The sequence below is a fragment of the Somniosus microcephalus genome, chromosome 3 (assembly GCF_052327205.1).
Source record: "Somniosus microcephalus isolate GS21.2 chromosome 3, FLI_Smic_1.0, whole genome shotgun sequence".
In the NCBI taxonomy this organism is placed as follows: Eukaryota; Metazoa; Chordata; class Chondrichthyes; order Squaliformes; family Somniosidae; genus Somniosus; species Somniosus microcephalus.
Genome location: NC_140989.1, coordinates 76,030,860 through 76,047,184, shown reverse-complemented (window position 1 = coordinate 76,047,184; position 16,325 = coordinate 76,030,860). Strand labels below are relative to the sequence as shown.

General features: G+C 46.4%; 1 protein-coding gene across 2 annotated transcripts in view; it reads right to left on the bottom strand.

Moving 5' to 3' along the window:
• Window positions 1–5,562: 5,562 nt before the first annotated feature.
• The window catches only part of LOC147121147 (spermatogenesis-associated protein 7 homolog), a 351,330-nt gene continuing 340,567 nt past the window's right edge, over window positions 5,563–16,325 (bottom strand). For both annotated transcript variants that reach the window (XM_085981174.1, XM_085981177.1), the window contains one exon: window positions 5,563–5,987. In XM_085981174.1, coding sequence (XP_085837300.1) covers window positions 5,652–5,987 — 336 coding nt within the window. In that variant the 3' untranslated portion in view covers window positions 5,563–5,651. The remainder of the gene's footprint in view (window positions 5,988–16,325) is intronic.

Here is a 16,325-nt window from a genome sequence, read left to right as displayed (position 1 = left end):
TAGATTCAGCTTTAGGGCAGTTTTTAAAAATCTCGCAAGATTTAGATCGTGGTCTTGCTGGTTGTGCCCGCAGATAGTGACATTGTCCAGATAGGGGTAGGTAGCTTGTAGTTTATTCTCGTCAACCATGCGGTCCATCTCACGTTGGAAGACCGAGACCCCATTTGTTACTCCGAAGGCCACTCTGAGAAAATGGTAGCGGCGCCCGTTCGCCTCGAAGGCGGTGTATGGGCGGTCCTCCGTTCTAATGGGGAGCTGGTGATATGCAGATTTGAGGTCGATAGTCGAGAAGACTCGGTATTGCGCAATCTGGTTGACCATTTCTGATATGCGGGGTAAAGGATAGGCGTCCAGCTGGGTATAAATATTAACAGTCTGGCTGTAGTCAATTACCATCTGTTTCTTTTCGCTATTTTTAACTATGACTACTTGGGCACGCCACGGGCTGGTACTGCATTCAATTATGCCTTCCCGCAGGAGTCTGTCCACTTCCGTCTTGATAAAGTGTCTGTCTTCCAGACTGTACCGTCTACTTTTGGTCGCTATGGGCCTACAGTTCGGAGCGAGATTAGCGAATAAAGAGGGCGGGCTGATTTTTAAGGTTGATAGGCCACAGACTGTGAGTGGCGGCTGGGACCCGCCATATGCTAGCGTGACACTTTCGTGGTGGCACTGGAAGTCCAGGCCCAAGATTACATTAACACAGAGTTCTGGCATCACGAGGAGTTTAAAATCCTTGTAGTCCGTGCCTTTTACAGTCAGTGTTACCACACAGTAGCCCAAAATGTCCGAAGTGTGGGGCTTAGCAGCCATAGCAATTCTGCTCCGTGTAGGGGTTACCGTTAATGAGTGCCGCCGTACCAGGCTAGGGTGGATAAAACTCTCGATACTCCCACAGTCAATTAAACATTTCGTTAAATTCCCGTTTACCTGTATGTCCATCATGGATTCTGTCAACGGGTGTGGCCTGGATTGATCCACCGTGATCGAAGCCACTGTTGGGCCCTGGGCGGCCGTTGAGTCGGGAAAAGATGGCGGATCCCAAGATGGCGGCACGCATGGCACGCACGAGGCGGTGACGGAGTTGGAAATTGGATTCCCCCTGCAGACTTTGCTAAAATGCCCCTTTTTCTTACATTTGAAGCATGTAGCGTCCTTCGCTGGGCATCGTTGTCTGGGGTGCTTGGCCTGGCCGCAGAAGTAGCATTTCGGGCCTCGAGACATTGCCGCTGTAGTAGGACTCCTGGGTGAACTTCTGTGTGGGGACTCCGGCGGCGTAGAGCTGGTCTGAGACCTGGATGGGGAAGATGGCTGATTCCAAGATGGCGGCCCCCTCGGCGTGCACGAGGCGGTGAGGGCCGCATGGCCGGAAGAATAAGAGTCAGAGTTTTTCTGGGCCACGTCCAGCGATCGCGCAGTGGCCACTGCCTTTTTTAAGTCCAGGACCTCCTTCTCCAGCAGTCTCTGCCGGATATAATTCGATTTGAGGCCCGTGATGAAGGAATCGCGGACCAATTCGTCAGAGTACGCGTTGGCCGTCACGGCCTTGCAGTTACAGTCCCGGACCAGGTCCTTTAGGCCCCGTAAGAAATCGTCCATTGATTCCTCTGGTCGCTGCCTGCGTGTAGCCAGCAGATGTCTGGCGTACACTTCGTTTACCGGCCTCTGGTATTGGGCCTTCAGGATAGTGATGGCTTCCGTGTAAGAGGTGGCGTCCCGGATGAACGAATAAATCCGATGACTTACGCGAGTAGTCAGTAGACTCAGTTTATCTACCTCGCTAGCGGATGAGGCCCCCGCGAAGAGTTCGAAGCATTTGAGCCAGTGTCCAAATTGATTTGATGCTTCAGCAGAATGTGGATCCAAGTCCAGATGCTTTGGTTTTAGGAGTCGATCCATCCTAGTATTCTTTAGTGATTAAAATTGATGGGCCTTCAATAACCACAAAACTAGAAGTTATAGACTTAAACAAGTTGGCTTTTCATCACTAAGATCAGAGCTAACATCTCAACACGCCGACTGGTTCACAGGAATGAGTCATACAGATCCTGGGATCTTTGTGTAAGAGAAGTCAGGGGCGGAGCCAAGAGCCAAGACCTGGAACCTCCCAGGTTAGTCGGGAAAGAGGAAGTGAAACTATACACAGTGGGGGAGGGTAATATACATGAGTGCAAAACGAATACAGGATCAAGACAAACAGATTTCATTACAGTAGTTTTCCAACTTTTTTTCTCATGTAAGTGGCTTGACTGTTTTCATAAGCAATGTCTCTTCCAAACTAAAACCTGCATCTTTTACTCTCTTTTACAGAAAGTTAGCATAGCCCACGTCTAACCATGAACCTGAACACAGTAAATTGTTTGCTAGAGAGCGTTTCCTGTCAATTCAGATGGAAAATAATCATACTAGACCACTTTATACAGGCTAAACTACTAATCAAATTAGTTTACAATTTTAAAGATTTATGGAAGCAAAATGAATACAGGCAATACCTGTACAAGAAAACTGGAAATTGGTGATTAAGGGGTTAGTCCACTCTTCCAATATTGGCTTTCTTTGATTAAAGATAAACAGTACAGCATAAGCTGGAAAAATAGAATGCATGATGTCATTTGTGTTACAAATATCACTGTGGCACTTTGCGAATGACATCACCGTGACACAGATCAATGTGTATTCTTCTGGGTTATTTCAGAGAGATTTAAATTCTCTGGGCACTTTCAATCAAAACCAATTATATTTCGCTCCAGGGAGGATGCTACTTGTATTTCCATGTGCATGTTCAATTACAAATACTGTAAATAGGGCCAACAAAGTGCAATTTTCTCTATAGTGTGCGATTTTTCTTCTGGTGTAAGTTTTTAGGTCAATTTTTTAATTAAATTGTGCAATGCTTACTGTCATACTTGTGTCATGTTACATTACAGATTATATGACACTTGTAAATATATACACTGAGGATTTCAGGACACTATTGGGATAATTTTCACCTCCGCCTGGCAATAATCTGTTGGGAGTCCACCCATGGTACAACTCACTCGTTTTTCATCCCATTGATATTAATGAGCTGAAAATCAGGCAGGTTCTACAATGGACGAGCGACCCACTCCCAGGTTGTGAAGGTGAAAATTACCCCCATTTTTAAAAAATTCAGTTACAGGATGTGGGCGTGGTGTGCATTGCCCATCCCTAATTGCCCTTGAGAAGATAATGGTGAGCCGCCGCCTTGAACCGCTGTGGTCCTGTTACTCCCACAGTACTGACTTTGTCGCAGTGGTTTGGTACAACGGAGTGGCTTGCTAGGCCATTTCAGAGTCAACCACATTGCTGTGGGTCTGGAGTCACATAGGCAGTTTTCCTTCCCTAAAGTGTTTTTATGACAATCTGGTAGTTTCATGGTCACCTGATACTAGCTTTTTAATTCCAGATTTTTCTTTTTAATTAACTGAATTTAAACTTCCCAGCTGCCGTGGTGGGATTTAAACTCGTGTCTCTAGATTATTACTCCGGGCCCGTACATACAGGGATAAGGTTACACCTATATGAAGCTTAGTTCAAGCAGGGAAGGTGGGTGGAGAACTTGTATGGTATTGGATGTGCATACGACTTGGGGCATTTAGCTAGGATGTTCATACCTTGCTGTTCAGCTGTTTATCCCCAGTTTCCTTCAGCTGTGGAGTTAAAGAGTAGCTTGGACAGTTCTTGTACTCAAAGCTTATGTGGGACGTATGCCTGTTTGAATAGTTAATGCATAGGCTGCATCTGGTCTGGGAAAGCGGGTGCTGTGGACCTACATCCCTCAATGATCCGCAACACACCCACCCCCATAAAAACATTCTCAGTTGAAAAAAGTTGAACACTTTTTAGGATGTTTTATTGTGGTACGGGGAAGAATTGTTAAAATAATAAACCTGAAGTAGTCCCTCAACTCTCACAGCAAATTCTCAACTGGCCACATTCTCAACTGTGGCCAGGCCATCAAGTAGAGGTGTAGTATGTTTCCACAAAGAAAGAGAGATAACTGGAATATTAATTAAATAATTTATAGACCGGTAAGCTTGACATCGGTAGTGGGGAAAATGCCAGAGTCCATTATAAAAGATGTAATAGCAGAGCACTTGGAAAGCAGTGACTGGATCGGACAAAGTCAACATGGATTTACAAAAGGTAAATCATGCTTGACTAATCTACTGGAATTTTTTGAGGATGTAACTGGTAAAATAGATAAGGGAGAACCAGTGGATGTGGTGTATTTGGACTTTCAGAAGGCTTTCGATAAGGTCCCGCATAAGAGATTAGCGTGCAAAATTAAGGCACATGGGATTGGGGGCAAGGTATTGACTTGGATAGAGAACTGGTTGGCGGACAGAAAGCAAAGAGTTGGAATAAACGGGTCATTTTCTGAGTGGCTGGCAGTGACTAGTGGGGTACCGCAAGGATCGGTCCTAGGACCCCAGCTGTTCACAATATATATTAATGATCTGGACGAGGGAATTGGATGTAATATCTCCAAATTTGCAGATGACACAAAGCTGGGGGGGAGGATATGCTGTGAGGAGGATGTCGTGAAACTCCAGCACGATTTGGACAGGTTGGGTGATTGGGCAGAAACATGGCAAATGCACTATAATGTGGATAAATGTGAGGTTATCCACTTTGGTGGCAAAAACAGGAAGGCAGATTATTATTTGAATGGTAGTAGATTGGGAGAAGGGGAAGTGCAGGAGCAAGGATGTCTTGCTGCAGTTGTACAGGGCCTTGGTGAGACCACACCTTGAGTATTGTGTGCAGTTTTGGTCGCCTTACCTGAGGAAGGACGTTTTTGCCATGGAAGGAGTGCAGCGAAGATTCACCAGGCTGATACCTGGGATGGCAGGAATGACGTATGAGGAGAGATTGTGTCGATTGGGCTTATACTCACTGGAGTTTAGAAGATTGAGAGGGGATCTCATCGAAACCTATAAAATTCTGTCAGGCCTGGACAGACTAGATGCAGGAAGGATGTTTCTGATGGCCGGGGAGTCCAGAACCAGGGGTCATAGTCTAAGGATAAGGGGTAAGCCATTTAGGACTGAAATGAGGAATTTCTTCACCCAGAGAGTGGTGAACCTGTGGAATTCTCTGCCACAGAGGGCGGTGGAGGCCAGTTCATTAAGTATATTCAAGAAAGAGTTGGATATATTTCTTAAGGCTAAAGGGATCAAGGGATATGGGGAGAAGGCAGGGACCGGGTACTGAATTTGGATGATCAGCCATGATCTCATTGAATGGCGGAGCAGGCTCGAAGGGCCGAATGGCCTACTCCTGCTCCTATCGTCTATGTATCTATGTATCTATGTAATCACATTGGTTGCTTAAAGGCACCTTCTACCAATGTAACACTAAGAAATCAGAAGACTCGGAAGCAGGAATTTTGTGCACCTACTCACTACTGGGGATTGATAAATTACAAGTGGGTTGGAAACCTAAAGGGCAGAGAAATGCTAATTACTGAAGAATACAAATGTCAATGTCCTAAATAAGCTGAATAACTTATTTGCAGTACATCCTGAACCAGCTGAAAGAACACCGCTGGTCATCTCTGATGTCTTTTAAGAACATTGTGATCTTCATAGGTGATGTGTGGTATGTCCTTGCTATTTTTCTTTTTGTTAAATCCTGTCAAAATAACGTGATTTTATGTCTTCATCTACTGTAGAGAGCATTGTGGCCAGTGTCTTCCTCAGGTTTTCAACCTCATTCTTTTTTGGACTTTTTTCCAGGTATATGCTTTCAGTTAGGTCTGAGTTCTCATTCAGTGTTCTCCAATCATGTTTTTCTTTGTGATCATCTTTAAATAAGATTGGTTCCTTTAACACATGTGTCCTGTAGGATGTTTTGCCAAACAGCAGGGGTTTCTGTGCTGCTGTGCTGTATTCAGAGTAGCTAACAGTTGGATCTGTTTGTAGCTCATGTCTCAGGTTTTGCAGCATATTTTTCAGCTTATTCTGCAAAAAGTTAAAGAAATGTTTGATTTAGCTTTTACCTGTTTTCTAGTACAGTATGACTGCATGCCCATTAGTACTACAGCATTGCATTGTTCTGGGGAAAAGGCTATTGCAAAGCTTGAAATACCAATTTGTTTTTGCAAATCCGCATCGTATTTTTAGGACTATTCTGTGAATTTTGTGCTCATCACTAAAGGATGGTAGCGCTAGGTAGCAAAACACTTTCCATTTCAGGCACCAAATGTCAATGTCAGAAACTCCAGGTCAGATATTATTTGGTTTGATGCAGAGTAAAGCTCTAGCTCTCTTTGGTCTGTAGCGATGGGGTAAATTTTACAAGTTAGCGCAGCTGGTATTGCCTCTAACCTTTGAGACCTGGAACTTATTGGAGGAAGAGTCCTACATGAAAGGAGTTTGGCCATTCTCAATTCGTGTGTGGGCTTACGCCGATAACTCAGTGGGAATCGCACTCAAAGTGGCCAACGGTTGGCTGCTGTGGTAAATGTTAAAATATCACACTGGCATAATAGTGTTCTTCTGAGGTTAGGACAAATTTTATGAGCTAGTGTTTCTGACACGGAGCCTTGACAGGAGGGCAGATTGGACAATTGGGTGCTGAAATCAGTACAAAAAGCAAAATACTGCAGATGCTGGAAATTCTGAATTAAAAACAGAACATGCTAGAAACACTCAAGTCAGGCAGCAACTGTGGAGAGAGGAATGTAGGGTTAACGTTTCAGATCGATGGCCTTTCATATTGTGGAAATCAGTACAATTGATTCGCAGCCTTCCTGATTTTTCTAGTTGTTAAAATTGAGCTAATAGCACATTCCTGACCCAAAAGCAACGAAATCGTGCATGGCAATATCTGCATTTTTGACTTTTTTTGTCCCAACATTCTTTATGATGCCTTGCTGGTGATTACACTGGGATCATGCCCAGCACTGCCTTCCAGCACCGACTCTGCTGCATTATGCAGGTCAGTTTGAGGGCTCCTTTGCGTGGGGCCGGCAGGTGCCAGTGCCACTCTTGCACCTGCTTAACCCATGCAGCCAGAAATCTGCTGCCAGCCTACCATTTGTGGGTGGTTGCACAGGCCCCTCCACCCGAGTCTTTGGGGTTCCACCGGTGGGGCCCATTTTTACCTCTCTGGAGGCTGGAAGAACTCAACTCGCTTGGTATATGACCTCCAGAGATACGCTGAATCCCAACTGAGCCAGGCTCCCAGTGTAAATAGTCTACATCCCTGGCTCCACTCTCCAGATAACATTCACCTTGTAAGGGGGCAGGGAGTGGAGGTTCAACCCATTACAGAGAGGAAAATCATCCCTCGTGGGTCTATGGCTTATAAGACCAATTTTCCAGCACCATAGGCTACTGGCAAAATGCATTGGACAAGCCTATCCTTTACAAAAAAATCTCTACAGAAATTTTCATTACTTGATGCCGGATGAAAGGTCTGTTTCTGTTGCAGTGTTTCTTTAAGAGACTTTTCAGCTATGTAATATTTCATAACACCACCTCTTCATATGGTAGCTTTATTTTCTTACTCTCGTCATTGACATCTGCTGTAAACACATTCTTGGTGAGAGAGATGTATGTAAATCTCAAGCCAGTTTCTGCATGTTATTTTCTACCTTTTAAATTCTGCATTAGCTTCAGGGTGCTTTTCTCCACTTCCAAGTCACTTCAATGGCCCTGGTATAAAATGATTTTTGACCGTTTTCCAACAGCTCTATGCAGGTATTCACAAAAGCCCTGGATTTTGAGAAATCATTAGTTACAGCCCCATTGTGTTGAAAAACCCAATCAAGTTATCCTTGCACCAATCAGTAAAAAAAACTCCACAATGCCTTCAATAGTCCTGCTGCATTTGTGCCAAAACACTATAAAGAGCATTGCAACTGTCAGCATCATTTAATCAGTGCAAGCAAAGATCTTTGACTTAACTGTTTCTGAAAGTATTTAGTACTGATTGACAATGTAAGAGGGAAGCTCCTTCAAACCTTTATCGTTTCAAATGATCTCATAAATAAAGCATAGCATTATTTAAATTAATTATGATTTTTTCCATACTTTATATCCAATAATAATTGATTATTTTAGGAAGGGAGAAAACACATCCATATTTATTTCCTGGTTAATGCTTTCGTAACTTTATAAACTGAGATTGAGTTATTGGAAATTTCAGTTATATAAGAACTTCGTCAGAACCCAAAGATTTCTGTCTGATTTTAAGCGACTCATTGACATTTGTTTCTATGTAGGGGTAATATTTTGAGATTGAATTAATTAATGTCTATGAAATTGGCAGGTGTGCCAATCGGAGCACTGACCTACACAACTGAATTCCCAATATTCGCTTCTGTTATGAAAAGCTCTGAACCAGTACTGTTAAATTACAAAGTTTATTCCATGACATATAACTAACTTCTTGTGGCATTGTTCATGGGCAATCTCATGGCTGTGACATTTAGCTGCTAAAATAGAAGTGTGCGTATCGATTTGAGCTCACTGCTCAACTGCTGATTGTGGTGAACTGCTCTAAATAGGGATGTCCTAAGAGAAATTAGGTGTTGATTGCTATTGTTCAGAAAGGTTTATCTCTATAGTGGTAGCTGCTTGTAAATCTCCAGCATCTCCCCTTAGGAAGAGGCACGGATACCAAGGTCAGCAGAAACTAAAAGGAAATGATTGGCTTTATTTTAGTTTTGTAGCTGTTTTGAGTATGATATTTAAGCCAATCAAATGCAAATGTCACATACAAAACTTCTTTTCGACCATATTGTTGTGTATGTAATATGTGTGCTACTTTGAACCTATGGACAGGACTGCACTACTTGTTGGGCGTAGTGATACGCAGTACCACTCCTGGCCATAGGGGTATAAATAGTACTGTGGGTACTGATCTCCCCTCAGTTCCCGCCTGTGGACATGAAGTAAAGACCTATGTATAGTCCCTACCTCCAACCAGTAAAGACCTGTTTGAGTTATACGTTTAAGTCTTTGTGTTAATTGTTCAATACAATACACATACTTAACACTGGCGACGAGTCAGGTTCTTACCCTGCGGCAGTTGAAGAGAGGTTTCAAACATCACCACCCCACTAGAAGCGACAGGCTTTAGGACTCTGAAGCCTCCATCAGCGACTGAGCACTGGAATGCAGCAGCCATCCTGACAGCTTCCAGCGACTGACAGAAGTCTTTCTGCAGTTTCCTTGTTCAACCTAGGTGGTGGGGTAAGCCGTGCAGCGTTGGCTGCAAAGACAGGGCTGGGGAAGTTGGAGAAGATAAGGGCGATCGCAATCCCTGATAAGAGCCGCGGTGAAACGCGCGAGCGGGTAAGCCAGAGCCCGGGAGGGAGCGAGCAAGAGCCGCTTCGGTCGGGAGCCACTTCGCGATCCAGCGATCGCATCCGCTGATAAGGGCAGCACTCGGGCGATCGCGGCGAAGATAAGGGCCGCACTCGGGGGCTGAAGGGAGACGGCGTCGGGGGACGGGTGAAGACCGCCAAGCGCGGGAAAACCGCCATTTTGTGGGCGGAGGACGACGGCAAGAGCGGGAAGCCGCCATCTTTGATAACAAGTAAACAAAATAAAATCTGAGAAATTGCAAATCTACAATGCCTAAACACGGGAATATTAGCACCTTTGATAGTGACCTCGAAGATTGGGCCATATATGTTGAAAGAGTAAAAAATTATTGTAAGGCCAATAAAATTCGTGACCAAGATAAAGCTCTAACATTATTAAATTTAATGGGTGCGAAGACATACGGGAAATTGAAACACCTGTTATCACCAGATGAACCGGCGGATAAGACGTTCGATGAGATTGTTACTGTCCTGAAAGATCATCTAAACCCCACGCCGCTGATGCTAGCGGAACGATTTAAATTTTATGACAGAAGGCAGCTACAGCATGAAAGCAATGCTGATTATTTGCTGGAATTGCGTAAATTAGCAAAATATTGCCAGTTTGGAACGGGACTGACAGAGGCACTTCGAGACAAATTTGTGTGTGGTTTATTTAAACAGGATACACAAAAGCGACTGCTCGAGGAGAATGAGCTGACGCTTGAGAAGGCGGTCACTATGGCAGCAGCACACGAAGCCGCAGCGAGAGGCACGGCAGTAATGCAGCTACGGTCACCGGAGCTCAGTGCACACAAATTGGGTGTGAGTTCTGGCAAATGTTATCGTTGTGGAAAGACAACGCATGATCAGAACCAGTGTTGGTTTAAAAACCAAGAATGTAGAACTTGTGGTAGGCTTGGACATATAGCTAGAGTATGCAGGTCAGGGAAGAAGACCAGCAACAAGAAGTCACCGCAAGGAAAATACGCAAAGGTACACAAGGTGACCGAACAGGAGTCCGATTCAGACGCTAGCAGTAATGAACTGGCTAGCTTAAGCTGTAATGAACTGGCTAGCTTAAGAGTACTCAACGCTGGTAAGGGTGCAGACCTCCAGACAATTTGGGTCACTCTTCAGATAGAAGGAGTCCAAGTAAAACTGGAATTGGACACTGGATCGGCATTGACGGTCATAAATAAGAAAGATTACGGAAAGTTATTCCAACATATTCCCCTACAGGATACGGGGATTATATTGAAAACATACACGGGGCAAAGAGTGTACCCCATCGGGAAAATAGAGGTTGCAGTGGTCCACAAGGGCGAAGACAGTCAAATAATGGACTTATATGTGATATCTGAAGGAGGTTCTCCACTACTAGGACGGGAGTGGATTAGGAAAATGAATATGGACTGGCATTTCCTACAAACAATAACGAGTGAGAACTCGGTGAAGATAGTCGGCCCAGACTCTGGAACGAATGATGGTAAGCCCAACTCAGGTGCAAAAGACAAAGTTTCAGCACAGAATTCCACTGAGCAACAACAACATAGTTTAACTGTGGATTCTGAGTCTGGCAAGTCTACTGATGTGCCCATTTCTGAGGGACACCGGGCTCGAACTCAACTCCATTTCAAACTACAACAGCAATTAGAACAAATGCTTCGCCGTTGTGAGCAAGAGTTGAATGCAACGAAAGAGTTCTTTGATATAGAGTTGGAGAATCTGGAAAGACAACAGAAGCAGCTGATGGAGAAAATGGAGCAGGAGCACACAAAACGTCTGATGTCAGAGGAGTTAACGGTCAGCCAACTCCTGCATATGCTGAAGGACAGGACTCTGAAATGGGAAAAACTTGAACACGAACTTCAATATTCAAACGAAAGGGGTTCGGAGCTCTCAAAGGTTATTGGAAGAGCTGAGGTGGCAACACAGACTGAGATGACTGCAACAGAGCAGCCCTTGGATGCCAAAAGTACGCTGACTCACGTCAACGTAGAACAACAGACCGCTGAAACAGCTGCTCCGGTAGAGGGATTGAATAGTCCGATCAATCAATCTCCAAAAGAAGTTGAAGTAGTAAAATCTCAAATGAGGTCATTAGTAAACGACTTGCTGAAAGCCCAGAAAAAGCTGGATGAAGAGGTACGCATGAAGAAGTCTCTTCAGGAAAGATGTCTGGACTTGGAACAAAAGCTGGCTAACGCCCAGCTGGGTATGGAGGAAATAGAAGACCCTCTCGCTGGCCTAGATCAGGACGACACCGAATATTACTATGTCCTGTCCTGCCCAACTTGTAACTTCAACTCCCACCATACAGAAATCATGGAGGAGCACCGAAAGTCTACGGAACATCGGGAGAAGGTGGCTCTACTACGGAAAAAGGAGGGAGAGAAGGAGGAACTGCGCATGCAGCTGGCAGCTGACAGTGGAGCCCAGAGAGTCTCCAAGAAGCAGAAAAGGAAAAGTCGAAACAGAAGATGACCCATCTGAACCATTATTACCTCTACCAGATCACACACGTGGTCCCTCCGAACGGAGCCAATTCAGTTCGGAAGTTCAAACTGTTAAATCCATGGAAGGACTATTGAATGAGTCACTCCAGCAACGTGAACCGACTCCACCACAAAGATTGAATCTGTGAACTGTTTTCCGCAGAGACTGAATCTGTGATCTGTTTTGACATGAAGTTATCTATGTATCTATGTTATTCTGTTATGTAAACCTGAAGTTATATATGTATATATGTTATTACGTTATGTTAAATGGGGAGATGACTGTAAAGCTAGGAAGGGAGGAATGTTGTGTATGTAATATGTGTGCTACTTTGAACCTATGGACAGGACTGCACTACTTGTTGGGCGTAGTGATACGCAGTACCACTCCTGGCCATAGGGGTATAAATAGTACTGTGGGTACTGATCTCCCCTCAGTTCCCGCCTGTGGACATGAAGTAAAGACCTATGTATAGTCCCTACCTCCAACCAGTAAAGACCTGTTTGAGTTATACGTTTAAGTCTTTGTGTTAATTGTTCAATACAATACACATACTTAACACATATCTTGACTCCCGCACCAACCTTTTCCCTTTTCTCCTGCCCACCGTATATGAGGAATGCTATAGAAATGTAAGTTGCTGCTCTATGGCACTTTCAAACACCATATCCATCAGTGTTAATTCCACCCCTCCACAGACATGAAACTAGTACAGCAAGGAGTTCAAGAACCATACCAGGTCAAACAAGGAATGAGAAACCACCCAGAACTTCCATTCATGCACTACAAAACATGTCTTCCACTTAGTTACCTCCCCTACCACTCTCTTAAAGTACTTTAAATGCTTAACATGAATGCCCATGAGTTAAGTCGGGTGCCCTTTAACTATCCCACTCTCCAGTCTTCAACTGGAACCAATCAGTCACTCATATTCTTGCATGCACATTCAGTGAATGAGCGTCCTATATAATGTAGCTGGTTGTTGCATGCACATACCATCAAACTCATTATGGGCTACATACGGATATCACACATGTCATGGTAGCCAGAAATAATTCTCACTTTTTGTACTGTTTTTCAAGAAGACAGCCCATAACAACAGAAAGAGAACCGCGCCAGGTGGCAGCCCCGCAAACCTGCGACTACTTACCTTTATCAGAAAGAAATTCTGGAAATCTGGCAGACAGTCCATCGAGCGTGCCAGAGATAGGAAGTAGGAGGTTGGGAGCCTGCGAGAAACTTCTTGTGAGAAACTTCTGCTCTTTTTAATCCTAAAGTATTCCTCATTAAGTTCAGCAAAACATATCAAAACACTCACTCTTTTTATTATAACTTAAATATGAAGTTTGCTTACCAGGACACAATTGTAACCTGTATTCCTCTTTCCTTTCTATAGATTTGCTTGAGGAAAAAGAGGAGGCCCAAGTGCATCCAACAGGTCACATCACAGCATCATTCACTGTCCCTCCCAAGCACCAGCTCAGATATATCCACTGTGGGGGATTAGAGGATGAGCCAGAAGGGAGTAAACTAGGTGAAACACACCGCACTAGTGAGCAGATTAGGATAAGGGGACACAGGTTCAAAATTTAAAACTGGTATCAGGAAGCTCTTCTTCACACAAGCAGTGATCAACGCATGGAATGGACTTACTGATAGAGTAGTGGAGGTGAAAATCCTGGAATAATTTAAGATGCAATTCGATGCTGCAATTGAGGAGTATATGGTCTTTCTGGATGGATGACCTAAGATGGCCTGAATCGCCTCCCTCACCAGTAATTATCTTGTGAAGGATCAGAAATGTGACTGGTTTCTGTCAAACAAAAGGTGGTTTTAGAGTGCTAATGTTGATTGAATACAGAGACATTGGGTTGTACCTGTTTTATGGTATCTGATGGCTGGTTGGGTAAAGCAGTATGTTCCAATTATATATCTATCTATCTATATCTATCTATCTATCTTATATATATAAAGCGGTTCTTCTGTCTGTCATTCCGTCTGTCTGTCTGTCTGTCTGTCCGGCTATACACTCTCAAGTTATAGAGCGTACCTACACGTGTGTTACATCAAAAGAAAGCTTACGATTCCAGAACGGTCATAAGTGTATTTACTTTTCGGTCAGACAAAAATTGCGCCTGCGGTATCCAAAAAACGTTCAACATTCCGCTCATTAGCATAGAGTGACATCAAGGTCGACCAATTGTACGGTCGAGCGACCCGACGGTCGACCAATTGCTGCGTGGCGGGGGCGGGTTCGTGGCGCGTGCAGGCAGGCCCTCCTAGAGTCGAGTGATGGGACGATTGACCAATCCTACGCTTCGGTGACCTGACGGTCGACCAATCGGTGCGTGTGTGGGCGGGCCTTATCGTTCTGAACCGAGGTGAGTCGCCGCCATCTTGATCCCAAACTTTTCATTTCTTTTTCCCACTTTCTGCATCTTTAAAAAAAAAAGTTGCTTTTAAAACACAAATTGTTTTTTAAAAAAGTTAATTAATTTCTAAATCTTTTATCTAATCTCATTAATTTTCCTACCTTTCCCCGTTTTTGCAGGCAGGCCTCGAAGCCTGGGCGTCTGTTGCCCAGCCACGCCCGAGCGATGCACCGGCCGTCCCGCTGAGCCCGATTCTGAACCAGCGGACAGCCATCTTAGTAAAGGCTGGCTGGGCTCACTGTAAGCTCCTCGCGCTTCATTCACGCTCGCGCTGCACGGCGCACGCGCACCTCCACACAGAGCGCGGCCAGAGGGAAGCGAGCAGGTTAGCGGGGGGGGGCGGGGCTCGGGAGGGGAGGGGGAGCGGAGAGGGTTACCCCGGCAACCGGGCTCGCCAGCCACAATCGGCCGTCTCAAGCCGCTCAGGCCCAGGCCCGGTCCCGGAGATCAGGAGGCGGAGAGGGGAGGAGGGTTACCAAGGCAACCGGGCCCGGCCAGCCGCAATCGGCTGTCTCAAGCCGCCTCAGGCCCGGCCTCGGGAGGGCGGGGCTCGGGCTGACCGGGGCGCTGCGCTCGGCATGTCAGTGCGTGGGGCGGCACGGAGCTCAGCGGAGCCATTGCCGGCAGAGGGGAGAGGGTCTGCTGGCTCCCCCCCATCCTTTCTCCCCCCCCTTCCCCCACCTCCCCCACCCCTCCCCTCCCCTCCTCCCCCTCCCCCTCCCCTTCCTCCCCCCTCTCCCCCTCCCCTTCCTCCCCCCTCCCCTTCCTCTTCCCCTTCCTCTCCCCCCTTCCTCTCCCCCTTCCTTTCCTCTCCCCTTCCTCTCCCCCTCCCCTCACCTCCCCCCTCCCCCTCCCCCCTCCCCCCCCTTATCCCACCCCCCTTCCCCCCAGTCGTGCGCTCTCTTCCCCCCAGTCGCGCTCTCTCTTCCCCCCAGTCGCTCTCTCTCTTCCCCCCAGTCGCTCTCTTTCTTCCCCCCAGTCGCGCTCTCTCTCTTCCCCCCAGTCGCTCTCTCTCTCTCTTCCAACAACAACATGCCCTCGAAAAAGCCTTGGCACCGCCGGGCACTCCAGCTAGAATATATATAAAAGGATAGCGGTGTCTGTCTGTCTGTCTGGGCATCACTCAAAAGTTATAGAGCGTACCTACACATATGTTATATCAAAAGAAAGGTTATAATTAGGAGGATGTCCTAGGCATATTTACTTTTTGGTCAGACAAAAATTGTTCGGACAGTAGACAAAAAATGTTCAAAATTCCGCTCATTAGCGGTTGGCCAATCAGACGGGGGAAATCCGCTCATTAGCATTGAGTGACGTGATGGTTGACCAATCCGCGCGCTGCGTCACGGGGGGGTGCATTTCATGGCGTTTGTGGGCGGGGCCTAAACCTTCAAACTGCCGTTATTCAGGTGAGTGGTGGCCATTACAGACTGGCCAGGCCTGAAGCTCAAAAAATTTCTCTCTCTCTCTCTCTCTCTCCTCTTCCCTCTCTTCTTCCCTCTCTCTCTCTCCTTCACTCTCTCTCTCCTTCCCCCTCTCTCTCTTGCCATGAGTGCGGGACTGGCAAAACCGGGGCTTTCCAATGAGCCATCCCCGACTGCAATCGGACACAGGAGTCCGCAGCGAAAGGCGTTGCCGCCCGGGTCTAAAGGCCCGCCGGCCGCGTTAACCGTCAGGAACCCCGGGCTCACTTCGGAGCGCTGGGCACCCGGCCTCCTGTTGTCGGACTGACTCCGTTCTGGTACTGAGGTGAGTCCGGCCGGGCCTGAGGCGCTAGGGAGGGAGAGGGGAGGGAGGGAGAGAAAGGAAAGGAGGGAGAGAGAGGAGAGAGGGAGGGAGAGGAGAGAGGGAGGGAGAGGGGGAGGGAGGGAGAGGAGAGGGGGAGGGAGCGAGAGGAGAGGGGGAGGGAGGGAGAGGAGAGGGGGAGGGAGGGAGAGGAGAGGGGGAGGGAAGGGAAGGAGAGGAGGGGGAGGGAGAGGGAGGGAGGGAGAGGAGGGAGAGGAGAGGGGGAGAGAGGAGAGGGGCAGGGAGAGGAGAGGCGAGGGAGAGGAGAG